This window comes from Cyprinus carpio, chromosome B22, assembly GCF_018340385.1.
Source record: "Cyprinus carpio isolate SPL01 chromosome B22, ASM1834038v1, whole genome shotgun sequence".
Lineage (NCBI taxonomy): Eukaryota > Metazoa > Chordata > Actinopteri > Cypriniformes > Cyprinidae > Cyprinus > Cyprinus carpio.
The window spans coordinates 21,891,913-21,919,591 of record NC_056618.1 but is presented as its reverse complement, the minus strand read 5'-3'; the positions used below and the strand labels follow the sequence as shown (position 1 = coordinate 21,919,591).

General features: G+C 35.0%; 2 protein-coding genes across 2 annotated transcripts in view; one reads left to right on the top strand and one right to left on the bottom strand.

The window, feature by feature from the left end:
- Positions 1 to 237: 237 nt before the first annotated feature.
- si:ch1073-396h14.1 (disintegrin and metalloproteinase domain-containing protein 10) lies at positions 238 to 21,845 on the top strand. The gene is made up of 15 exons (XM_042748806.1): positions 238 to 385; positions 1,728 to 1,875; positions 1,964 to 2,082; positions 2,176 to 2,331; positions 8,698 to 8,777; positions 9,279 to 9,401; positions 11,584 to 11,676; positions 12,303 to 12,471; positions 17,478 to 17,638; positions 18,413 to 18,584; positions 18,744 to 18,888; positions 19,710 to 19,893; positions 20,514 to 20,613; positions 20,791 to 21,011; positions 21,264 to 21,845. Exons 1-15 carry the CDS (start codon positions 313 to 315, stop codon positions 21,366 to 21,368), a joined length of 2,049 nt encoding a protein of 682 aa, XP_042604740.1. The 5' UTR covers positions 238 to 312; the 3' UTR covers positions 21,369 to 21,845.
- Positions 21,846 to 22,865: 1,020 nt separating this feature from the next.
- The window catches only part of LOC109046956 (lipoprotein lipase-like), a 6,249-nt gene continuing 1,435 nt past the window's right edge, over positions 22,866 to 27,679 (bottom strand). Inside the window, exons 2-10 of the mRNA XM_042748807.1 lie at positions 27,526 to 27,679; positions 27,262 to 27,442; positions 27,067 to 27,177; positions 26,754 to 26,987; positions 25,697 to 25,939; positions 25,049 to 25,169; positions 24,746 to 24,952; positions 24,443 to 24,538; positions 22,866 to 24,342 (exon numbers count right to left, since the gene is read on the bottom strand). The exon at positions 27,526 to 27,679 is cut by the window's right edge and continues 31 nt beyond it. Coding sequence (XP_042604741.1) covers positions 24,321 to 24,342; positions 24,443 to 24,538; positions 24,746 to 24,952; positions 25,049 to 25,169; positions 25,697 to 25,939; positions 26,754 to 26,987; positions 27,067 to 27,177; positions 27,262 to 27,442; positions 27,526 to 27,679 — 1,369 coding nt within the window. The 3' untranslated portion in view covers positions 22,866 to 24,320. The remainder of the gene's footprint in view (positions 24,343 to 24,442; positions 24,539 to 24,745; positions 24,953 to 25,048; positions 25,170 to 25,696; positions 25,940 to 26,753; positions 26,988 to 27,066; positions 27,178 to 27,261; positions 27,443 to 27,525) is intronic.

Here is a 27,679-nt window from a genome sequence, read left to right as displayed (position 1 = left end):
TTTGTTCTCCCCTGCAGATAGCTATACAATGAGATTTCTGGAAGTTTCCCAAAAGACAAAAAACATCCTCTTTAAAGCCTCAGAAGAGCATGAATGTGGGGGACCTTTTTGCTCAGAACGTGTCTTTGGCGTTTCTCATGTTTCCTTGAGCAAAACTCATTTAAACTTCCCATTATACTTTAGGAAGTTAATTCAGATTGTGGTCCTCCTTCAAAACAAGTCTGTATATGCCTGGTTAGTGTAGTTCAGGTATGTGAAACCAAAAACATTCCTCTCCGAATAGATTTCAAGCACCTAGTCAGCTAAGAAGACATGGTAGCCACACTTCTGAGCGCTTCCAAGATTTATCTGCTGATTTATATTTTATCTAGAGGACATTTTACAGGTAAGATTTATCTGAGGTAATGCAAGGAAATTTGTACGGATTATTGAAGTTTTTTGTCCCCTTCCATTGGCCCGCTTGCCCCAACGTGCCTGCAGCAAAATCAGATGTTCTTCCTTATTCAGATAAGAGAAAACTTTAATCATAATTAGTGATCTTGCTAAGGTAAGGTAAGTAACACTATTTTTGTTCATACTTAAGGTTAGAAATTGAACAAACACCAAAGTATTATGCTTTGGTGTGTAAGTGCACAGTTTGTGTTAATGCCATGAAACTTGTGGAGGAGAGGTATGCTATTGCTATTATAAGCAAAATAATTTTCATTTGATAAATTATAAAATGGACTATTTTTGTCCAACAATTATTATACAGACAGATAGATTATTTTGACTTTAGCCATTCAAAACACTATAGTATGATGTGAGCATCAGGTGCTGTTCACAAAAGAATTTATTTAAAAATATGAAAACAGCCCAAACAGCACAGGATAGGAGCATCGAGATGTATGTGATGTGCTTAGGGGAAAAAAAGAAAATAGCAGAAATGGCTGACAACTGTTGTTAATGTAAATGCAACTGAGGAAAAAGCTTAAAGGGTTAATTCAAAATAGGATGAAATTGTTGTAATTAGTTTGTTTATTTTATGTCGTTCCAAGCCCGTAAAAGCTTATTTCGTCTTTGGAACACAATTTAAGATATTTTGGATAAACACCGGGAGGCCTGTGACTGTCCCATAGACTGCCAAATAAATAACAGTATCAAGGTCCATAAAAGGTATGAAATTTTGTGAATTTTCTTCACTTACAAAAAGTGTTCCCGTCACTTCATAACCAGATTGCACGTCTGATGGCAGATGGAGTATTCTGACGATGACTTTCATAACTTTTATGGACCTTGATACTGTTATTTACTTGGCAGTCTATGGGACAGTCACAGGCCTCCTGGTGTTTATCCAAAATATCTTAAATTGTGTTCCAAAGACGAATTAAGCTTTTACGGGCTTGGAACGTCATGGGGGTAAGTGATTAATGACAAAATTTTCATTTTGGGGTGGAGTATCCCTTTAAACCAGCCTAAGTTGTTTCGCTACTTAGTTCACAGGTCCCAGGCAGTCCAAGCTGGTTTTTAGCTGGGGGTGAGCTGATCTCCCAGCTTGACCAGCTAAAAAGTGACAACAACCTCTATAAAACCAGCCAATACCAGCAATACCATAAACGCACAAAGCCTTTGTGCGAATTAGCTTACATTTTAAAAATCTACTCACTGTCACTGCTTTGTGGTAAACAAATTTATAATTGGACTGAACTCCAATTTAACAGAGTATCCTTTGTTTTTAAATATTTCAGAAGCTTTACAAGATATTAGCAAGTACATAAAACACTATGAAGGCCTGTCTTATGACCGAGAGCTCATAAAACAACAGCACCAGCGCATCAGACGTGAGACGCATCCAAACAAACAAGAGCTTCATCTAAACTTCAGCGCCTTTCAAAGGTACTTACGATGTTTAAATATTATACTTAAATATGTACATATGTAGCTAATTTTATTAAAAACTGATTTTTTTTGTTTTTTTTTGTAGGGAATTCCACCTACGTCTCAAGCCAGATGTAAATGTCTTCACAGAAGATTTCAAGGTCCAGTCAGAAGATGAAACTCAGATGGTGGATCTCTCTCACATATACTCAGGAGTAGTAGAAGGTAGGACATTTTGAAACACATTCATTGTTTTGAATGCCACACAATTCTTATCTATAATTAATGTTATTAAGATGAACTTGTTCTTGTCTCAAGATGAGAGTGAATCCTCATGTCAAGGGTCTGTTCTCGAGGGTCAGTTTGAAGGCTCCATTACAACAGCCAATGGGACGTTCTACATCGAGCCCATTGACAGATACACCACCTCCAACACTGACCACCATTCCATCATTTATCACAAGGATGATGTGGGTTAGTGATTATAATGTATTTCTTTCTTCTTTCTTCTGAGGTAAAGCTTTGAATTAATCCTAACAATTTTTTTTGTGTTTACTGCAAAAATAATTTTCTTATTCAGTATTTTTGCCATTTTTCCAATAAAGACGAAAAACCCATAAACCATGATAAAGTTAGGCCTTTTGCAAGCAGAACTGTTTATTACAGCTAGTAGTTTAATATAACAATACTTTCCCAATCCGATCTCATGAGATGTGTTTTCTGAGTAGGGGAATTTGTATGAATTTGTACAATGTGATTTTTTGAGAAAAAAAAAAAAAGTAAAAATCATGAAGGCCCACCGCTATAACTAAGTGTATGAATTTGTACGATCTCAAATTGTTTTATTTGGAAAATAAGTTAAAAATAGTGTTTAACAAACTACTTTTTTTTTTTTTTTTTGTTTTTTTTTGGTTTTTGCTTGATTATTTATATTATTATTATTATTATTATTATTATTTTAATCTTTTTTATTAGGAAATCTTTTTTTAAGGAAATCTTTAGTTAAGTAGTGACCAGAATGCCCTAGCAACCTCATAGCAATGTACTAACAGCCAAAAAAAAGCTACTTTTGGAGAAACACTATTATATCTACTTGGAAACTTACGGTTTTAAAAGTGAGATTTGTATTTCAAGTGGTGTTGCTGTTGTATTTGATTTGTTTGTCCAAACATTCATTGAACTGTGTGGGGAATTATTATTTTTTTTTACTGAAGTTCATTGTCGTGGTAATATGAATGGTGTATAGGTTACATGCAGGAGAGCCACATGTGTTACACATTATATTGATTGTTCAAAGAACAGAAATATTATAAATATCACAAATGAGTCTATTTATACCACAAACTACAATGATGAATGTGATAGAGAAGGTTGATAATGACCATAATGCATTTGCTGTTCAGCCAAGCCATTTTTAAATCCTAATAATCAACTGACATAGAAATAATTGTTTTAAGTAGCCAGTCTAGAGAGGATTAAAGAGATCTGTCATGCACTGTAAAGTAACAGGATGAGATTTTTGTCTCTTTTAGGGATGTATTTGCCATTAAGCATCCAAACTCTTTTGTACAAAACTTTGGATTTGTTTAAGAAGAAGCTCCAAATGCTCAATATTAGTTTTTACAAGAATGAAAAACAAGTGCATTTCGACTAGTGGTTAGACTTTTGTACCCTGAATTGTTTTGATGCAATTTCTGGGATGTACATTTGCGTCTGTGCACCTCTTTCACTGAGGTCATAAAAAGACACGTGTTCCTGTCTTTGTATAGCAGGGGGTAAACATTGGCAGAGAGACAAGTGTATGTAAAGTCTGTGGATATTGGTGGTCATGTGATCTTGTGGTTGAAGTCACACCATACGCATGTGGTTTCAAGGTTACTGTAGAATATTTCCCATGGATTTCCATTGATGTGTATATATATATATATATATATATATATATATATATATATATATAATATATACATTTACATATAGATATATATATATACATATATACATATACATACATATATATACATATACAGCGGGTAAAATAAGTATTGAACACGTCACCATTTTTCTCAGTAAATATATTTCTAAAGGTGCTGTTGAAATGAAAATTTCACCAGATGTCGGTAACAACCCAAGTAATCCATACATATGAAGAAAACAAAAGAAATAAGTTCAGAAATTAAGTTCTGTGTAATAAAGTGGAATGACATAGAAAAAGTATTGAACACGCTTACTGATATTTATTTAATACTTTGTACAAAAGCCTTTGTTGGTAATGACAGCTTCAAGACGCCTTCTGTATGGAGAAACTAGTTGCATGCATTGCTCAGGTGTGATTTTGGGTTGAAAACTGATGGAACCATGAATTCTGCACTCTATCAGAAAATCCTGAAGGAGAATGTCCGGCCGTCAGTTTGTGACCTTAAGTTCAAGCGCACTTGGGTTATGCAGGAGGACAACGATCCGAAACACACCAGCAAGTCCACCTCTGAATGGCTCAAGAAAAACAAAATTAAGGTTTTGGGGTGGCCAAGTCAAAGTTCGGACTTAAATCCGATTGAGATGCTGTGGTATGACATTAAACAGTTCATTCATGCTCGAAGACCCAGTTATCGCAAACGCTTGATTGCTTAATAACAACCAGTTATTAGATTTAGGGGCAACCACTTTTTCACATAGGGCCAGGCAGGTTTGGACAGCTTTTTTCCCTTAATAAATGAAATCTGCATTTTGTATTTACTCGGGTTATCTTTGTGTAATATTAAAACTAGTTTGATTATCTAAATCTTTTATGTGTGACAAGTATGCAAAAAAACAAACAAAAAAATATATATATATATATATATATATTATTACTTACTGAAATGCAAATATATATAAATAATATAATAAATAACTATATATAATAAATAAATATAATATATATAAATATATATATATATATATATATATATATATATATAATATATATATATATATATACTAAATTGGCATCCAGAAGTAATTGAAATTGTGCCCATGTTTTATGCTGAGTTGTTTTTAAACAGTATACTAATTTGCAGCAATTTAAAGTAATGGATTTCCTGTTTGAGTCACTTGAAGACTAAACCTGATTGTTCAGATCAGATCTGTTATTTATACTCATCCCATTTTTGGACAATGCCATGGTTTGTCTTCCATCTGGAATTTAAAACTAACAGGAAGAGGAGCAGCTTTGATTAGGCTTCATTGCAGCTGGCTGGGTAAAGGAAACAACCAATTAGGGTTGACCACATGAAAAACATAGATATGAACACAGAAACAGGACAGTTTAGCAAGTTCGTATTTCATCAAGTTACTGCCATATCTAAATGCTTGGATTTGATTTCTCTACTGTACAATTCAAAGACATCAATGTAATTGGTGCTGGTTGGATTTATAAAAAAATACAAGATCTATTCCAGGTTAGTCTTTGATTCTGCAAGTGTTCTTGGATAAACATTCATTTTAATTTCCGCTCCCCTCTAGTGTCTAGTGTTTTTCGACTGATTCAGGCATATTTTTCCTCAAACAACTCCCGAAAACTTTCTGCCCTGTTCTCCACATGCACAACTACTTGAAAGAGATGCACGCAGGATGAAGCCAAAGTCTGGAAGTAATTCCATCAGTGGGTCAATGCCCGACATTTACCCTTTCTTCTCACATGCTCCATTTCTCTCGAACTCACCGATCCAGGAACGACTCTGCTAGCCTTTTTGTTTAAAGAAACTTATCTCATGTTCCAATGAATGATCTGAAACCAGTGCTGGGACCTTGCCATCCACCTTATTTACATTTAAGGATCCTTATTGGTTGATTCTTCCACACCAGGATGGTGTGATCCAATCACGTTGCTTCTCTAGTTAACTCTAGTCAACTTGACATTTTTTCCCAGCTAAACTCCCAGTCATTTTACAGTGTAGGTAAAACTTAACCAGGCTGTTGTGGATGTCAACCACCTGACTTTGCATGAGCTTGTTTTTTGCATCAAATTAATGGTTAATCTGATTTGTGTCAATCTTGAGACCTTCTTGAATGTGAAGTCATAATGTAAAACCTTCTCATTGAAGTCTGAGAGTCAGTTACTTTAAGTTTTAAGGTCATACTTTAAGGTCTGTGTAACCCAGTTATGTCTGGTTTGGGTCACTATGCACCACTATCACAAACAATCAGTGTAGCTGTTTTTTTTTATAGTTGATTGAAGTTTCCATGAGAATCTTTTTAAGTTATTCTTTAAGAATAATAATAAAACAACATGATCAATGTGTTTTTATTTGTTGAAAGGCTTCTGAAGCACACTAATCTTTGTAGTAACGTTTTTGAAGTGATTTTTTTTAAACACCAATGTAACTATGAAGAAGGTTCAACTTTCAGTGTAAGATTTTAAGGACTTTAAATATAATGTAATATTACTTTTTTGTGGTGTGTGAGATTTAAACTTGGTGCCTGCGAGTACTACTGCTAATACTTGGGGTTAAAGCCAAGAGGGATAACTGTAAGATAACTATATTAGCATCCACACCAATGCACTATAATGTTTTGTAAATCCTCAAGCTTAGTCGAGTGGATTCTCTTTGGCTGTCAATGTTTTTGATCATCAGCTGGAGAAAAAAAAAAAAATGTTCTGAAAGTGACTACAGTGATATTTTTCCCCGGTGCCATTATCGTTATAGTTGTAGTGTGGAATTCCCTAGAACAATTATTAAAACCTTATAGTTTTAGTTATCATACAGCCTTAAAGGTGCTGTATGTAAGATTTTGACTCTACTAAAGCATAAAAATACCATAATATGTTTGCAGATATTGGAAACATGCTAAGTTAACATAATTGTTTATCTGAAAAACAATGCTACAGTCAGTTATTCTGCTTTGAAAATGTGCGTTCTGGGCCGGGATGTCTTTCTCTGTTTTGGTTTGTGAAACCCACCCACTGCCAGTTTACCCAATTGTATTTCAACACCCCGGGTTGCCAGTTGGCGCCCACCCACTGCCAGTTTACTGTCATTTCAACATCGTCATGTTCCTGTTTGATGTCATCAATCTGGCAACCTGCCTGTATGTCAAGTCCGAGGAGGAGGGGCCGGGTTGAAAAAAACCCTCTCCAATATTTTGAATTTGGACTGCAATACCTAGTTTAACCACTCGGTGTCAATCCTACATACAGCACCTTTAAGGCCTGGACGTCATAATTGCCCCATATTGTACACCTGTTTGATTTTTTTATTTCTAAGTTTTTATACTTTTTCTTTCTTGCAGATGATAAAATTAGGCAAAAAAATTACATAATTTATACAACTTATTGTAGAGTAGATTTGGGACTGCGCTCTTAAAAGTAAAGGCTCCAAAAGGCGGTTGTTTTTGCTGGGATGCAATAGAAGAACCATTTCTGGAAGAACCGTTCAACAAAAAGTTCTCAAAAGAACCATTATTCTCTTGGTGTAAAGAACATTTTAATATTCTAAAGAAACTTTTACCACTATAAAGAACTTTTTATGTAATTTAAAGTTTCCATTGATGTTAAAGGTTTTCATGGAACCATGAATACCTATAAACCTTCATTTTTAAGAATGTGGGCACTTTTGATTTGGGCCAGTTAGCAACCACCAAAAACTCCCTAACAACCAGCAATACACTAAAACCACCTTAGCAGGTCCCTTACAGCCACCCACAACACTTCAAATCATGGCAGTGACTTTTGCATGGTTTTTCCAGAAAGAGTACAATTTTTGTTCTTCCTTTCAAATTAAGACAATAATAAAAATAAGTTAATTTCTGGCTAAATAGAGAAATAAAATAACAAAATAGCAAAAGATTGTGCTATTTATAAAATGTACTCTCTTTTCATTGATGTACAAATAAGAGTCAAATCTAGCAAAGTTTAGTACAGTTAGAAACGATGTTACAATGAGGTTTTTCAACAGAGGTTATGGTACCATCGCCCAAGTCCCACTTGAGCAAGCATGTTGGTTTTGCAATGAATTCATACATTTCAAGACTGTACAAAAGGCTCCTAGGTTTTTGCAATCTTTTTTTGTCAGAATGTCTGTGTCTTCTAGTCTTTTATTTCACGGGACATTAATAAGAATGTATTTGGCCTCATTCGTGAACCACAAACAACAGTTATTATTGTGCAAGCTTTTCATAAAACCATTCTTACATAAATCTTACAGTATCTTTCTTGAGAGATTTACATGTTTTATTTGTTCTGTGTTTCCTGAATGAGGCCCAGCGAATTATTTATGAACATTTATGAAATATTTATGATATTTATAGAAATAGAAAAAAGCTTTTTTTTTTTTTTTTTTTTGAGAAGAACTTCAGGATGGTGAAACCACAAAAATTTCACTGAAACTAATTTGGATGCTTCGCTTTTCATATCAAAGCAACATTCTGATTAATTACCAGTGTGTATTTTATTATATTTTTATTATTTACTAACATTTTGAATTAGCTTTTTATTTTTCATTTAAATTTTTAGCGTAAGTTATGTTTTAGTAATTTTATGTCTTTTTGTTATTTATTTTTTAATCTTTCTGTTTAGATTTTTTTTTATTTTAGTAATTTTAATACTTTAAACCTATTGCAGTTAGTTGCTAATTCTTAGGTTTAGGTTTTTCATAGGTTTTAGGTTTAGGTTATTTAATCTAATTTATATTTCATCTTATTTCAAATATATTTCAATATTTCAATAAATTAAAATGATTTTTAATATAGCTTTCATTTTAGGTAACATTAACAACACTGTTAATTACAACATTTTTATCCCTTGTTTACATCACTTTAGTAGTCAACTCCCATTTTATAACCCTTGAATATGTTTTTCCACAGACACTGCTCCCTTGAAACAGGCTCATGTTGGCTTCTGTGGTGCCGAACGGCTGCAGGACCTTGTCCAAAACCACCAAGAGGTCAGACATGACTTCACCTCATTTCCAGTTTTGTCCTGTACAGTGTTTCCTTACAAACCCAAAGAAGTTCTTTAAAAGGAGCACTAAATGTTGAAATAATTTTTCAATCAGATGTTCAGAGCTTTTTAGATGATTGCACGTGGAGGTGGCCAACATTACACTGATGCATCGCAATGTCACTCAATGATTGTTTTGCTCTACCACCTTGTCCTGTTTTTAGGAGGCGTCCTGCTGTACGGAAAAGAGTACTATCTGTCCAATCTATGTATTGTTTGAAGCTCCTGGTTGGGTTAAAGCCATTTACCCCAAAATGGGTGCAAGGACAACCTGCCGCATCTTTAAATCAGATAACACACTAGCATTATATTTTAAGCTAACATTTACTATGACACATCACTTCCACTTGTTCGATGGCAGCATAGAAAAAACAGATGTGAGCTTTTCCCTACAGGTTGATGACTTCTCAAGGTTGTGAAATCTTCTCCGTCTTGTGTCCCACAGCAGATACCAGTGTCCAGGTCAAAGCGGAAGGTCGACCAGTCCAAAAACAGCTGTCTTCTGCACCTCCATGCAGACCACCGCTACTACAAACGCTTTGGAAGTGTTGAAGCTGTTGTGGCTCAGGTGAGTTCCCTCAAAAGATTCTTTCATTCCACATCTACAGGCTGATAAACACACAATACACAATACTTTTCCTGTTGACTCTAAAGTTTTGCCCCCCTTCGGTGCCCAATCTCCACAAAGTGGGATTCACAGCATGTTCCTTCCTTGATCCCACTGGAGACTTCTCCGAAATGGTGGGATTGTATGTCACCAATGGAACCAAGCCAAGTTCTTCACTTTGGCTGTGAGAAACAAATGTCTTCAAGCTGCTTTGGTACAACTTAATGTTATGTAATGTTTGTATGCTGAAGATAAAAGACAGGATTTCCACAAGTTAAGCATTTGTTATCTTTTATCTGAGGAGTTTTCCAGATTGGTGTATTTTGGGGGCTGGACCGCCTGCCTTATGGCTGAGATCACTGAGCTTTTACTTTGGGGGTAGTTCCCATTGTCTGAGTAGTCTTTTTGATGGTTACGCAATGTTTTTGTTTTACTCTCCACAGCTGGTGATTTTTAGTGTTTTACCAAATCACTGCATGTACCAAATTCCTGAAAAGCATGTTTCTGCCAAATGAATAACTGAAAAACACCTTTTTAAATGATAATGGCTCTTTGTTATTTTGTTGCTTTTTTATTTAGCCGGTATTTGAGCTGGAGAGAACTGTTAATAAGTCTTTTGTTTATGGGTCCTATGTTTGTGCCCAGCAAAACTGATCAGTAAAAAAAAAAGAAAAAAAAAAACTAGCTTTCAAAAGTTTGTTTTTGTTTGTTTTTTTTTTTTTTTTTTAGAAGTGGTTTCTTGCTTTTTTTTTTTGATAAATAATGTAAAAACAGTAATCTTGTGGAAAATTATTGCAACAAAAAACTTATTTTCTATTTTAATTTATTCTAAAATGTAATTTATTCCTGTGGTGCAAAGCTGAATTTCAGTCAATGTTCAAAACAATTTTGCTGCCTAATGTTTTTGTGGAAACAGTGATGCATTTTTTTTCCAGAATTTTTTGATGAATAGAAAGTTCAAAAGAACAGCATTTATATAAAATAGAAATCTTTTGTAAAATTTTTAATATTTTTACAGTCATTTATGACCAAGTTAATGAATTATTGCAGATTAAAAGTATTAATTTCTTTAAAAAAAAAGCTTTCACAAAATTTAAATATCAGTAGTGCTGTCAAACGATTAATCACTATTAATCGCATCCAAAATCAAAGTTTTTGTTCACATATTATGTGAACAAAAACATTTATTTTGGATGCGATTAATAGTGATTAATCGTTTGAAAGCACTAATAAAGATATACATTGATATATTAATATGTAATATTAATTACAATATATTTAATACATTATCAATATTTAATGTTAATTATATGATTTCTTATATTATTAATAAACTAATAATTATTGAACAAGATTTTTTTAGATCAGTAAATTTTTTTTTTGTATAATACAGTTTACAGACTTAAAAATATAATTAAAAAAAATGTTCTTCCCTTTTTTACTTTGAGTAACAATATTTATCTATAGCAATTTGTATAAAAATATACCCTTAAATATTAAATATAATAACAGAATATAAATAAACAAATACAATATAAATATAAAGCAAATATAAATAAATAAATATTTTTATTGGCACTAATTATGATGAAAATGCATATTAATGTAAATATTAAATGATACTAAAAATCATAATATGAATGTACACTTATATAACTGTAATATGTTGCTGTGATTTATTTATTTATTTATTTTTACAGATTCAGAAGTGTTAGTGTAATTGGGTGTAGGTACTCGGGCTGTGTGCCATGCCACAGTATTATTCCATGTTTCCATATTCACCCAGTGCTGTGTGCTAATATTTTGGTCTTGGCCTGCTCATTGTAAGGAACAGAGGCCAGATTGTCACTCAAATTCCTCACCAAGCACTTTTACCCCAGCGTGCTTTCATTCCTTCTGAGACGAAATGTGCCTCAATCCACTGACAGTGAAGGGGGCAAGAGACTCTCTGGAGGATTCACTGTTGCAACTGAAACTCTGTAGAACAGTGTCTCAATTGATCAAATAATATGATAAGATTACCGTGACAAAATGAATCTGTCTGTCTGTCCTCTTGTCTGTAATTGTGTCACTATTTCAATCTAATAAGGTGTCAAAGTGAAGTCAGTTAATCATAAGCTTAATGCACCAATATGTTTTGCAGGTTGCCTCCTACATGAAAGCAGTAAACGACATTTACGACAAAGCCGAGTTTGACGGCATAGAGCTGGTGAACTTCAAAGTTAAATTTCTCACCGTAAGGTCCTTGTTTTGGTCATGGTTTAAACAAAATAATTACAGCTGTATTATTTATATTTTGACATTTAAGTATTTATTTATTGCCTTTGTTTTAGTTTTTCTTTATTGCTTTAGATCATTTCATAATATTTATTTATTTTCATGTTGTTGTTGTTTTAGTATTTATGGCCTGTCAGCTTTAGATCATTTCATATTTATTGCCCTGTTTTCTTTCTTTTTTGCTTATTTATTACCTCTTAACTTCAGAAAACTTCAAAATATTTATGTATTTTCCTGTTTTTAAGTATTTATTTATTTATTTGCATCTAAACTTTGTTTATTTACCTTTTTGTTTGTTTTATTATAATTTGTATTTTTGCCTCTTGATTTTAAATAGTTTCTTAATATTTATTTATATTTATATTTATTTTTGTTTAATCTTTTTTTTTTTTATTGCCTCTTAATTTTAGATTTTATTTTTAAACTTAAATTCCTCACCATAAGGTTACCATTATTTTGCACTTTTTCACATATCATTTCTGCCATACAGTGTTCTCTCATGCCTCCTGACCTGCTTCTTCACCGATGTCAAAGATTTAAATGCACAGCCTGGAATGACATAAAACAGGTTGATAACTATTTCAGGTGATCACCGAAGAAGATCCCAGCAGTCCCTTGGGCCAGACGCACGTTGGGCCTGAGAAGCTTTTGAGTCTGTTTTCCGAGACGAACTGGAACGACTACTGCCTGTCTTATCTCCTGACCAACAGAGACTTCAGAGGGGTTCTCGGTCTGGCCTGGGAAGGAAGACCAGGTAATTTCAGGCCATCCATTCTAGACAAATCACAACACAAGCCACCTCAATGATGCCCACAACAAATGTCACGTGAAGGAATATTATTATACTCAATGGTGGTTGACTGGGCTTATGCACCATTTAGGCCTTTGGTATGTGACCTCTATCCACAGCTGTCCTTGACACGACATGATATTGAAGCAAAGCTATCAGATAACATCACTCGAACCCTAAACACCCTATTTAAAAAAGTGATGTGAATGGTGGGGGTCTGGGTGTGGAGTGGTGGTCTTTGGGAAGTACTTCTAGAAAAGAATGTGCTTTGATGTAAAATTCAGAGAAACAGCCTTCCAGTAAGTTTTTATGTGACTGCATGTACTGTGGGAGTTTTATGAGATATAAGTGGACCTAATAAGAAACTGCAAGACTTACAGTGACTCTACAGTAATTGTATGAGAAAACCAGAATACAGTAATGCAAGGACGTTTAGGGCCTCATGAAATCCCAAAATTCCATTAATTTACTAGTTTCTGTTTAAATGGTTATATATTATGATTATATTTTAGTAATGAAAAAGCATATCTCTAATTAATTGAATCATGCAATTTAAATAATTAAACATCAGTTTATTAAATTTTAACAAAAATATATATTTTTAGGCCACTGTAATATACATATATATATATATATATATATATATATATATATATATATATATATATATATAATATATATATATATATATATATATATATATATATATATATATATTCTGTGTTTTCTGGTTTATTTTTCTGGATTCCATTTTAATGTTCTATTTAAATTGTAATTATCTAAAAGCATGTCTATTCATTTAAATTCATAAAGCTTTAACAATTTAATAATTTATTTATTTTGTTATATAATAATAAGACTTTTTTTTCTTATCAAAGCCAGTATTGTCTGATTGTTTTTTTCTGGATTTGTCATTTAATATAAAGTTATTATCAAAATCTCTGGTAATCAAATGAAGGCAATTTAATTAATCTTTTAAACTTTTTTTTTTTGTTGTTGTTGTTGTTGTTGGTAACAACTGTTAATTGAATTTTCTTCTGGGAATAGTAATATTAAAACAAAAAGCAACTGTGCATATTTAGAACCTACCCCAACCCTGGTAGACTTTAAAAAAATAAACATAAATAATAATAATAATAATACTATCTTTTAAACAATTTAATTAATCTTTTGAAATGTAATCAAATTAAACTTGAACAATTCCTTTTATTTTTTTGGGTGGTTGTGAAAATTAAAACATGGAAGGAAAAGTGTTTAAAATTGCTAAAAAAAAAAATAGTTAATAGTAAATTGAGAAGTACACTATACTGTATTGCATTGGTTCAGAAAAATATATATATATATATTTTTTTACAGTATTATCCCACTATGTTTTGTTTTGTTTTTTAACCAAAGCAATAAACGTCTTGTTGGTACATTGTTAGTAGTACCGGTGCTAAGCTGACCTCGTAATTAACATTCCTCTCCGTGGCACAATGAATGCTGAATTCCGCATTAGCAGCGTCCTCTACACGACAGGACATGACCTTAGCTGTCACTCCCTTTTAATCTGGACATCTGCAACATCCTGAATGTTATAAATGAGAAATCTCCTGCCTTTATTGATCAATTAATTCCTCTACTTGGCTGAAAATATCCGCTTAGACCAGCATGAATCTTCATAGTTCATACTGGTCTAGCTCCTAGGAATAACATAGTCATGCAGTCAAGCAAAATGGTCTGGTGTAAACTAGTTCAGCTCTCTAGAGTTTAGCTCCAACTCACACCTGCTTGGAAGTTTCTAGTAATCCTGAAGACCTTGAGTAGCTGGATCAGGTGTGCTTGATTAGGACTGGAGCTAAACTGTGCAGAGCTGTGGCCCCTCCAGAAACTGAGTTTGAAAACATTGGGTTACGGTATCTGAATGTCACTGGGATCTCCCACGGCCAGCAAACTGAGCAGACATTGTTTTGATTATTACTGTTGCTGTTGGAGGTGCAGGCCACCAGCTGAGATCCTAGAATGCTGCCATGGGATTGACCGCAGCGCCCACTGTGATTGGCTGAGAAAGGGGGTGTGAGTCCACAGAAGTGGTGACATGTGACCAGAGAGCTATGCATGTTAGACCTCTACCCCCACTGCAAAAACTGGGATAACCGCATTCCTTTATCCGCATTTGCCTCCATGGTGAAACCCACACGTGAGGAGGCACATAGGTTCCTTCACGCACATTAGCATTTAACCACCATGCAAATCCAGTATCAAGTTGCATGCAGTTCCATATGGGATGGCCCTGTGTGTAAACTTGTTTATTCAGGCCTTTTTGGACAAACATAAAAGCAGCAGTGACTTTGATATGAGCTTTTAGTGCTTTAGCACTCAACCATGTCAAGAAACCTGATGGATGCTAACACTAACATCTTAAAGTTTGGCCTTGGAAAGTTGAATCAAGACATCTGCAAGCCCTATAACAGTCTTTTGGCCTTGTTTTGACTGGGCTTGTTCTCACTCATTTATTCCACAGTGGAGTGGGCTGAAGGGGTGTGTAGGGGCTTTCTATCAATCATACTCACCCAAGAAAGATGCACTACTTTAGCAGCTTGGGAGGTTATAGAGAGGTCAGTGTTTTGTAGGTGGGTGGTAGTTGTAGTATTATAATGCATTATGATTTGGACATATCAACGTCAATGTGTCCTCCCATTTTATTTGTTGTATAGTGTTCTGCAGGAATGGCATATTTTTGTTGGCCAAAATCCATAAATGAATTAGCATTTGAGCACTTCTTCTTATATACTGAAGTCAGTGTTTTTAAATGGGTTTTGGTTAAATGCCTGAAATAAGGATTAACACAATCTCATAATGTTTTCACATTTTGTTGTAAGACATAAAATACATCAGTGATATGTTTTAAAGCTTTTACTTGTGGTTGTTAACAAGTGGCTGAATGGCTAATATAGAGGTTGTTTTGGGACATTAAACATCATAATGCTAAAACCCTAAACTTTCAACAGCATTGTGTTTATGATTGCTCTCTTGCAAACAATTCTAACTCTTTTAGTGTAAATGTTGTTTAAATGAAGATTGAAAGAATTTTCAAAAGCTTGATGACGTTAAAGTCATGCGACTGTGGTGTGGTTATTTTTTTGTTTATTTCATTTAGTTTTTTTTTTTCTTGTGGTTGTTTTTTTTTTTTTTAATGCATAGAAGTTGTGTTCATTTGTGAAGATTTTAATCTTAATCACGATGAACAGAATGCGTATGGTGTGGTCACATGAGGGAATTTGTGAAATTTCTTGGGCAAAGTTGGTCCTTTGTCATAGTGTAGCTATGTATGAACATTCACTTCCGAACCAACCAGCTTTATATTGGTAAACATGGCAAAGCCCAGTGTTAACGGTTCATTGAATTTGAATTTGGAAATTCTTTTGGTGCAGATGTCCCTCAAGTGAAATTGCAGATTGTGTGGATTCCTGTTAACATTCCTGCAGAATTTCTACAAACAAACTTAAATGTGGTGAACATTGAGAATCATAAACATTTGTTGGTCACAGAGTTTGTTTAAAAAAAACAAACAAAAAAAACAATGGAAAAATCATTTAGGTTTTTGTTGAGGGAACCAAGGTGTTACAAACCTCTGGGTAGGCTTTCAAAAATATGTCATTACTTAAGTACTCTATTGGACTAAAAATATTCCTCCTGATTACTTTCCCATCTCTTAAATACTTCCTTAATCTTGGCTATTGTGGTTGGTTTGGACTTTTTACTGATTGAACAATCATGATGGCTGTGTTGTGGTGCAAATCAACAGCCTTATGCCCTAAAAAACCTTGTGAAAAAATGGCTCCATGTGAGTCTAGTGGAAAAAAAGCCTGATATAGCAACTATGAAAGGCATCATCCTGGTCACCTTGCATGTTGTTGAACAAGCTCAACGTTCTGTAAAGATGCCTCTGACCTAGAGTACAACGGAGTAAACAGTTCACCTTTATTTCATTTGGCACTCTTCCTAGTCAGTTGGAATGAGTAAGCTCTGCCATGCAATGCATTTATATTCCATTGTCTATTTGAATATAGCTCACAAAGTTATTTTAATGTGTTTGTCAGGACAACACCATTGTCCTTCCAATAGCACTACTGGCAGTTGGACATGGTCTGCAAGACCTTCAAATTTCTAAATATTTTGTAGCTGCCATTAAGAATTTTTAGACATTTGCATTTGAAACTTACTATGTCTATGATTGTTTGAACCACAGTGACAAATGACTCAGCAATTCCAAAAACGAAGACCTATTCCTTGTGTGATGATGAGAGCCCTAAATGAGAGACAGATGACAACCATAAAGCCTCTATAAACCCACAGTTCACATATGTTTTATGTGAGCCAGTTTATCCAGCCTCAGTGTATGGTTCTTGTAAATTTCCCCGAGACAGACATAAAAAAAAAACGTGAATGGGTTCTCGATGCTTTGGGCATGAACACAAATCTCACAACATCTGAGGAGCTATAAGCCTGACCTTTGATTTTGCCAGACTAAGAGTTCACAGCCTGGTTTAAAACAGTCCAGGACTTTAGACTTTGATGGACAGGCTGATCTTGACCAACTACAAGTCTAACCCCTCTTACCACCCACCAGCAGACTTTAGTCAGCAATGATGTAATTGGTTAGTGCTGTGCGAAAAAGACCAGATGTTTGTGATCAGCAGTAAAATCGTCTGTTGGCATTATATAAGTCTGAAACAAAGGGGAGACCATATAAAAATAAAAAGTACACAACTCTGCTAGGGGTTCTTCTAAGTATGTAAATCATGACTTGAGATATTTTGGCCAACGGACACATCCATTTCCAGGAGACATGGTACCTTTGCGCTGATCCTATAGCCAAGGGTTCTAAATTAAAACTCAAGAGTAATGTCCTGAGTCAATCTAATCTTCGCTTTAACAAATGTGCCTGAAGGTTGTATATTTTCTTTACTTTTATTTTTTATTCTTAGATAACTGGGGAGGGATCTGCTCTGAGATGATTTTGAAGGATGGTCACAATTTCAGCCACAACACGGGTCTCATCACCCTTCAGAACTACGGCAACTATCTTTCTCCCACACAGGTGCACCTGACCTTCGCCCATGAGTTGGGCCATAGTCTTGGAGCCCCTGTAAGTCTGATGCCTTTCACAGACTAACATAGTTAAAACCAACAACTCACACATGCATGAATGATTAACACCCGGTTTGGGCTGCAATCTCCACTGGCGTCATTTGTTTTGAAAATGCATGCTGCTACGCTGTTGCGGAATGCTGGATTATTTTTGTTTGAATGCAGGCTTTATTGTAGCATGTGACGCTATAGAGCATGATGGGCTTGCTGCATATCCAAATGCCTTTTATTGATTGGTGAACCTTTCCAACTGTAGCAGCCAAGTTCTTCACACTTCCTACGGCTCTTTGGCAGATTAGTGCCTGTCCATCTCCCTTTAACATGTTAAGTCACATTTGACAGTGAAAGGGCTGACAAGCATGGCTCTTTGTTTCCAGACTGAATTTGGGATGCATAGCAGATCGGATGATCCACATCTTCTTTGATTTATGGGGAGGCCTGGGAAAGGGGCCAGTGGTCTTTGGCCCACTTATCTCATTTCACTTCTGGAGGCTTTAATGTGCTGCAGAGCTTCTGTGAATGAAAAGCAACACAACGCTATAGTGTGCATAATACTACTTCCTAGACATTGAAATATAGAATTAATTAACGGAAGTAAATTACTTGTATTACTTGGGCAAATAAATATATATTATTAAAAATGAATGCTTGTACAATTGTTGTTGCAACTGTTTAATTGATCCCCAATGGAGGAGAACAACTAATAGTAGATAATTTTAGTTTGAGACTCCCGATCTACATTTTACTTAATGTGTCATATATTCTGTGGCAGCATGATGAGGGTTCTGACTGTGGAGGCCTGGAGATCACCGGTGACAAAGGCAGGTTCTTGATGTTCCCTCAAGCCTCCTACAGGATCGAGAAGAACAACGACAAGTTCTCCCCCTGCAGCCTGCGGCACATGAGTCGCATTCTGAATATCAAGAAGGACAAATGCTTTGTAGGTAAGATGCCTGAACAGATTCTGGGATGGGATAGATATGCTAATGAACTTTAGCTCATCTCAGTCCTAAATCTCACCTTCAATGGGCTTTATCTCCATGCCTGATCAGGGCTTGAGGTAAACTTAACTGGCTGAAGATGTACCTGTTTTGTCTTGTCAGAGAGTGAGCATCCGATTTGTGGAAACCGTATCGTAGAAGAGGGGGAAGAATGTGACGTGGGCCATGATGAAAGTGATCCATGCTGTTACAGCTCAAAGGAACCTGCAGGCACTGAATGCCGACTGAAGCCTGACAAACAATGCAGGTTTGCATCAATCCATTTTGTGTAGACTTTTTGGACAAATTAAATTTCTTCACTGTAAGGTTCCAAATAGCACCTTTAACCCTTTTGGTCCATGCCTTGGTGACGTAATGTCAAATCGACTGTTGGATAGTAGACCACTGTGAAGACTGCAACAGTGCAGGCTTTCCAGAATGATGTATTTATAGTGCTTGGGGTGCTAGTGAGTTCCTTTTTGAGTCCTTAAATGACAAACTTTATACCTTATGTCAGGAACCTCCAATCCTGCTACTGTAGGTGCCAACCTGAATAGTTTAGCTACTAGTCTTAATTTAACACCTGAACCAGCTAATCAAGGTCCTCAGGATTATTTGAAACTAAGCAGGTGAATTGGAACAAATCCCTCCTGGAGCTGGTTTGGACCCCTCTGGTTTGGAAGGACTACCGCCAACCTCCAAGGAGGTTATCTCCAACCCTAGATACCTAAACATACCTAAACCACTTAATCAAGGTCATCAAAATGACTCTCAAAATGTCACAGCAGGTGTTTTGGAGAACATTTGAGCTAAACTTTCCTAAAAGGTTGTCCTCCAGGAACTGGGTTGGACCCCCCTTCCGTAAAGCAAGGGTGTCCAGTCCTAAACTCTGGAGGAAGGTGGCCCTCCAGGAGCTGGGTTGGGGGCCTTCCGTAGAGTCTTGTGGACTTAATGGAAATTTGTAAATTATGTCTACATAAACAGTACTATTTGGGTTGGGGCCTAATAATGCCTTAACTGATTATTGTACACTAAATCTACCTTCTTGAATATGATCATTGGTAACTGTTTACCTTTTATCTGTCACAGTCCTAGCCAGGGTCTATGCTGCAGCTCCCATTGTGTCTTCAAGGATTCTGGGCTGATGTGTGAACGCCAATCTGAGTGTCGCAACCAAAGTGTATGCACCGGTTCCTCTGCTGTATGTCCAGAACCCGCCGCCAAGCCAGACATGACAATATGCAGTGATGGTACACGTGTCTGTTTTAAAGGGGTATGTCCGACAATCTGGCTATTTTTTGACTATGTACTATTCTGATTTGGATTGTAATATTTAGAACTTGCTATCTGCATTTTGTAATTGATAAAATCTGATCTTTGTTTTGTTTTTTTCAGTCCAGTGTAATCCATATTCAGTCTATCTGCATATTTACATTGGTTTCTGATTAGACCATTCAGACTCATCCACATTTTATACCAGTCTCAAACTAATTTGATGTTTGTCAAAATCAGATTTCATGCATTTTTCCATTCAAAATACAATGAAACAACATATCTGAGTTCTACAAAAGTCAGAACAGCCTTGAGGACATATATTATGTAATACAAATATGTGATTTAATTGAAAACAGACACTTTTTTTCTTGGGCCAAAGTCATAAAAAACATTATATTGTCATAAATAATATATATATATTTGTTTGAGGAAGAAATGAAAAGACAAGATAAACCAAAATAATTGCTTTTCTGGGATGATGTGGTTGGGAACTGACCACATGGAATCATTCAGGCTTAATGAGCATAGTAATCATGCAAATTGGGTATATTTAGCCTATTATCCTATCACACAATGTGATGTCCTCTATAACCAAAGTCTTGTGGCATGATGTCACAGGAATGTGGCCTGTCTCTCTGCGCGTTGTATGACATGGTGCAATGTGACTGCCTGGGAGAGAACAGGACGGAAAAGTGCCACATGTGCTGCCAGCAGAGAGGTAACCACAATGTTCCACCACAAAAGAACGTGTTTACTGCTCCATATAAATTAGATGCATAAACAGCCATTTGTTTTAATGGACTGTTTGCGCTGACATTACTGCTCCATAAATATAAAGTGCGTATGTTCTTGTATCTGACTTGTATTTTTCTTCTTTGGTATTTTCTCTCCATAGATAAACCTAATACTTGTGCAAGCACCACTTCTTCCGTTCTTTTGCACTACTTTAGTGGGAAACATGTGGCTTTGGTTCCTGGGGCTCCGTGCTCTGGAAACCGAGGCTACTGCGACAGGTTCAAAGTGTGTCGAATCCTAGATGCCGATGGCCCAATTGCAAGACTTAAAAATTCTTTCCTGAAATTGGATGAGTTTGAAGACCTGGCCGGTTGGATGAAGGTTTGTTGTTAACATTTGTTCTATTATAGTGTGCTACCATCTTCTCTTTTTGCCTTTACTGCATAGATGGCCTCACTGGTCTTGTGGACAGTAGTAGGACATAGATTTAACATTTTTCAGAATTTCCAAGGATACATATTTTGGGCACCAAAACCAATTGGCCAGAGAACCCAACTGCATAACTGCAAGCTAAAACCACTCTAGTGAATATATATTTGCTATTATTTAAAACTTCTCTCTTCTCATTTGAAGGTACATTGGTGGGCAATACTTCTGGGTATTCTCGCCATTTCAGCAGTAATGGCCGGAACTATCTGTATTTTTGGACAGCCACTTGAGATTGATGACGACAGGTAAACATCTCTCCATTTGGAGCATTTCAGCTGGCAAAAAACACTCCCTGCAAGCAAGAAAACACTGCTTTTGAGGCTACTTTTGAATGTTTAAAACATCTGACTGATCACTAAAGCCTGTCCAGATGCACAGCTGTGAGTCGACTGCATCTGTCCAAACATGATTTGAGTTTACTTCGCCTCTTCCAGCCATGTGTCTCACACCATTGGTCATTACAAAATTATTTCAACTCCACTGCTGATTTGAGAATTGAATACTGTCCAGCTTTCTAACAATATATCACTGTGCTCTCAGTAACTTTGTACACAATGTTGCCTACGTTTATTTCAAAGAAATCCAAGAACATGTGACTCCGATTTTGAGAAAGCCGATTATCTCAACACAGCTAATGACAACAGATGGCTGTAGATTCATGGAAATCTAACAAAGACAACATGTCTTTGGGAGAGGTACAATAAAAATACAGTATATGTTAACCTATAAATGGCTTACTTCTGGTTGTCTCTGGTCATTTGTTTCCTCCGGAAATTATAAGTTCAGAACGGTATCAGCAAGGTTCAAATCTAGTGTTTCGCAAACTTTTGCCTATGATGAGTGATTTCACGACACCACTTTGTTTGAGCTGCTGGATTTGCTTTCACGATTTTATCTCTTCATGTCGTCCTTGAGAGGGGATACCATGATAAGCACTAAAAAACAAAGTGACATTTTAGCTCGAATGAGGTAAAAAAAAAACAAACAAATTATTTAATTGGACATTATTTAATGTTGTTTTAACATGTTCAATGATATAAATGTGTAAATAATTTAAATTGTTAAATTGTATATAATGAGTAATATGTGCGGAAAAAAGCTAAATGTATAAAACATTCAAGTTAAGATTTCAAGACATTAAAAAAGGCATATGTTTAGCTCAAATATATAATTTATTAAGACGTTTTTTTTATTTTTACAGTTATGTACAATTCACTTAATTGATATACAGTACATCACATTTTTAATAAATGTGTAAAGTGTTGTAGCAGTTTGTATGATGCAGTAGACAGATTAAATGTCAGTTACAGTATGCCTAGGTAAGTCGATTATGTATCTATTTAAAGTGCAAAAGATACGAAATATAAAAGGTACCAGTAACACATTTCTTATTTATTTGGCATTTAACAGATGTTTTCTTGATGCAATTTTTCCTTTTGCTCAAACAACCTAAGTATTCAAAAAAGAAGAAGAAAGCATTGCAGAATTTGTAATGGTTTTACTTACTGGCTATAATGGGAATTGTATTGGTTTTAATGGAAACTGTAATAGTCCCTTTGGGTCTCTACTGGTAATTGGTCAACTTCTATTGGTGGCTTGTTAAGAAATAATCCTAATGGGATACACTGTGTCCCAAAACACACTACAGGGAACCATTTTCTAATGGTTAATAGCTGATTATTTGCAATGGTATTTGTAATGAAAACCATTAGAATTTCTGTGATGGTTTCTATTGTTTTTTTGTTGTTGTTGTTGTTGTTGTTCAGCAGGGATGATATTGTGTGTTTACATTTTCCTCAGAGAAAATGTACCCTAAATGTTGTCCTTGTTGACAGATAATTCAGTCAAAATTAAACCACTGTTTCTTACCTAATAATATTTTATCCGGACATACTCAAGACAAATTTCGCAGGCTAAAAGGTCTATTGCTTATAGGGTAGCAATGTTCAAACAGCTGAAACAAACGTAACTTTCAAACCAAGCAGCTTTAACACGCAGTGTTGCCAACTAATTTTCTGGGGAAGTTGCTAAAGGTAGGTTGATTTGTTGGTAAATGACGTTGTGATGTCATTGCGCGATGACGTCATTATGTAATAGCAACGCAAAATTGTCACTACATCAAATTACAGCAAAAAATATATTTTATATATGTTAATTTAGATTTGTTCAAAAAATAATATAAATGCATATGATATTAAAATATAAATAACTATTTTTAAATACATTGAATTATTGAAAACGTACACATTTTTGAATGATTACAATTTACGATTTTTTTATTACCCAGTAAACGAAACTACACATTCTGAACAATTATACTTTTAAACAGTGTATTAGTAGTTAGTATGCTACACTCTAAGAAAAGTCTGTAAAAATAGGGCACAATCTACTATGTTATTATGGAGGAATCCGTATTGATTTCCATATCGCAGGAACAAGCTACTAACAAGGTGCATCACAAATGTACAATTATTTAATTATTCAATATTATTATTATTATTAAATTAAACGATTGCAAATAGCAGCTTTCAAATTTCATGTGATGTGTGTACTGCTAGGAATTTTTGGTTCCCTATTTTTGTGTAATTTAGATTGAAAATGTGTGCCTTTTTATCGTTTGAGTCACTTATCAAAAGTTTCTAAAAGTTGCCAAATAAATTTTTAAATAGCTAAATTTGTTGCTTGGTGCTTTAGGAAAAAAAGTCGCTAGGGTGGTCTGGAAAGTTGCTAAATTTAGCAACAAAATTTCTATTTTGGCAACACTGTTAACATGATGAATTTGCGAGACTAACCCATTATGAAATGTGTGTGTGGAAATATTTTGCCCTCACGTGATATTCTTAATCACATGGATTCCTATTGAAGTGACTGGATTTTGCCCGCGAAAATTTGCCAAAACAATGGTAGGCTAAATGGACCAATAATGTTAAACTTCTTGATTATAATTTCGTACAAAATGCTTAAATTATTTCGTAAAACAGATAATCCAATATTATTTCATAAAATCAATCACATTTCAAGGCTTTTCAAGCCTATGGCTTACTCTAATACAAAAGTCCACAATCCATTTGCATGAATCACATTCATAGCAACACATCATATATCCAATACAGTACAGACAGTGCAGTTGAAGTCTTAATAAATAACAGCTCTATAAATATATTTGTTGAAGTGCTTTATCAAATTCACTTGTAAATCCTTTCATTGGCTTTTCAGTTTGGGCCTGTGTTGGAACAAAAAAATTGTAGTTATGAGAAATATTTTAGATTAAATGGAAAGATATTAGTCAAATTCTATTATAGATCAATTATAGCTATTGTTACCTTTTAGATAAATACCTCCATGGCTCCTTGCATTTCACAAATACAACATCCTGAGATGAACTTCCTGTTTGGGGATCTTTCAAACACAACACAATCCTAAAAAATGAAGAATGAAAGCTCTTAAAATTGTGTGAATGGTAATGCATTAGGAAATGCATTCACATCAGGTGTCTTTTATTGTGAAGAAAGCTAAATTTGCGACCAAAATATTTTGCAAAAATTAGTTTGAAATGATAAAACAGTAGATGTCTGTCCAAAAGCTTTTTATGCTCACTATATCAAGTAAAAATCTTAGAAACATACTTCTTTTGTGTCTCCCCAACTCTGACTCTGATTTTATGGACCTGTATGCCAGAATTAGCAGAATCTGTATACCACCACGAGGAGAGCAGAGAGAGTAAAGAGGATGTGGACTCCTCCAATTTAAACTTCAGCATCAGAAGATCTCCAATGTCCTTCTCGGTTACCACCAGGAAAGAATGAGTTTTATTGGGGGTGATCTTCTCCTGTCTGCTTGATGAAGTTAGTGAAGATAATTAGCAAACGGAATTCGACTCATATGCACACTATATAGTGATTGTTAAAATATAATTTTTGATAACTCACATGTTCAACTTGAGATCTTCTGCTTTGCCATTGGTACCGTAAAATGAGACTGTCAGTTCTGGCTCCATCGCTAATTGATTTATTTTTCCAAGGAAGTTGATTTTCAGCTGATAATGGAAAACTGAAAATAAAAAATGAATAAATGTTTTAATGTCCCACATCCAGGGTTATTATCGTTAACTAAAACTAAATCCATAAATAAAAAAACTAATAAACTGTCGCATATAGACGACAAAATGGTCCTTGTTCACACGGATCCGCGAAAATTACAAAAAATGCTGTATTACGTATATCGGGCCAGTAGTTGGCAATGTCACTTTTTAAAGAAACTCGCACATACCTAAAGACTGAACATAATACACATGCGCATGATGTAACTGTTTTCACAAATTCACATCTTTATAATTCACATGGAGGTGATAATTGCATTATTTTCAAAAACATGCACTTTAAAACATATTTTCTCCAAAATGCTGTAGACGTGTAAATGAATGGCCGAAACGCATAAAAGGTTTCCATTTTTAGTTGAAAACGGTATTGTCTGAAATCCCGCTAAAACTTGATAAAAACTATACGGAAACAAAATGGCAACAAAATTATTGTTTAAATGACGGTTTCAAAATTCCTTCTCTGAAACTTGACACTGACCTCTGAACGGCATGGAGCCTCTTGTTTTGGTGAACATCTTGATGCTTCTTGCCTTACGAACTTTGCTGACGTCATAGCCCACGGTGTTGCAGCGGTTCTTGCGACACTGGAGGCACATGCCGCGGTCGAACATGTCATTGCTCCCGCAGCTGTACGCTCTGCTAGCTTCTTCCTCATTCAGCAGGGAGTCGATGAACAGGTGGACGGACCGCTCATGCTCGCATCTGATGGCATTATTTAAGGCTAAGGGTATTAATGAAACATAATTGATATGATTTTAAACTTAAATATGATCTTTTAAGTCATATATGTAAATAACCTGGTTTTCTATTGCAGAAAGGTTGCCAAAACAGATTAGAAAGCCAGATAATGAAAAATATGACACAACCTACTCCTGATACATAACTAATCTCTATCCGTCTTTGGGTAAGTTACAAATAATAGGCATTTTTAGAAAATTTGTGTCAGTGCAGAATGCAATATTATTTTATACACACATAAAATGTGTTCAAAAAATGTAAAATGCTTTTTTAGTGTGATTAAGTGAATATTTTACAACATAATATATTATTTAGTGTTATTAGGATATTCAACAAATCAGCACTATTAATTAAAAATAACAAACATTTATATATTTTAAATTTATTTTGATTGATTTTTTATTATATTGTATTGTTTTTAATGTACTTTAATGACTTTTTAGTGTTGTTCTGATTAATGATAAATCAATATTTATTTTATTTTATTAAAAATAAGAATTTATTTATTTTAAACTTATTGTAAATAAATTAAAATGCATTTTAAATATATTTTATTAAAAAAATACAATGTTTAAAAAATTTTGATTTTCAAATATAACATAATGTGTGTCAAATTTCTATGATGCTACAATCAACTTTTCATCAGTCAACAATTCAACAGCCAACAATCAGTGGCCCCATGTGCATGAATGTGTAATCTATGTGTAAGTATTTTGAGGAAATATTGTGGTAAATATTGAAAAGTGCTACACAAATAAATTAGAATTTAATTGAATATCCCAGATAAATGTATTTACCAAATATTCCATAACTGGCTATTTTCTCCAGCGCTCCTCTCATGTTGCAACCAGGCTGGAAGCTTCCTCCATTAGGGTATATATCCACATGGCCAACTGGCTGCTTAATGCCAATACTGAGACCCAGGGAACCTCGGGTGAATGTGTGGAGGACATCTACAAAATGGGCATCATCTGGAGACAGTCGTCCATGGGCGTGGACCCCTTCAAAATCTGGTCCAGCTGGGTCTAGACCTGCAAAAAATTTAATTGTTGTCAAGGTGTTTAAGACCTGTTCTAAGATTTATTTCCAAAAGAACACCAATTAACCTACCTGTGATTCGTCCAACTTTATTGGTTGCATGATTTCCTGCAAAACCTGCAACGTGGGCACCAAGACTGTAGCCAATGAGGTGCAACTTCTCCAGAGGAATCCTGGCAGTCTCTATGAATTGGGCACAACGATGGGAAATAAAAACCTAGAATAGCAGTATGTGTCATTTGATTTGATTTGATTTGCTAACACGAACCTCTAACCAGTCTATGAACAGTCCGATCTCTTGTCCCACCATCTTCGTGTTATGTGCTGCCACCACATAATGGTTCTGTGCCATGTCCAACCAGTCCACAACAATGACGTTAGCATCCTTCTCCCTGTTATAAAGTGCAGCAACTAGTTTCTCAACCCAGCTCTCAAACAATCCACTTACCTAGAGGAAAAGAGCTAATTAAACACTAACATATTAAAAAAGAATCAGCTGAATTTATGGAATGTTTGTAACTGTTGCTTTACCGTCCACCCATGAATGACCATAAAGGTTTTTGAAGTGTTTTTGAAGCTGCAGCTGTTGAGAGTCTCTGGTTTGCCATGCACAATGTAACACACGTCTTCATCTGGATGGGACGGGCTTCTCAGAGAAAACTTGACGTTGGCTTTGTTGACATCT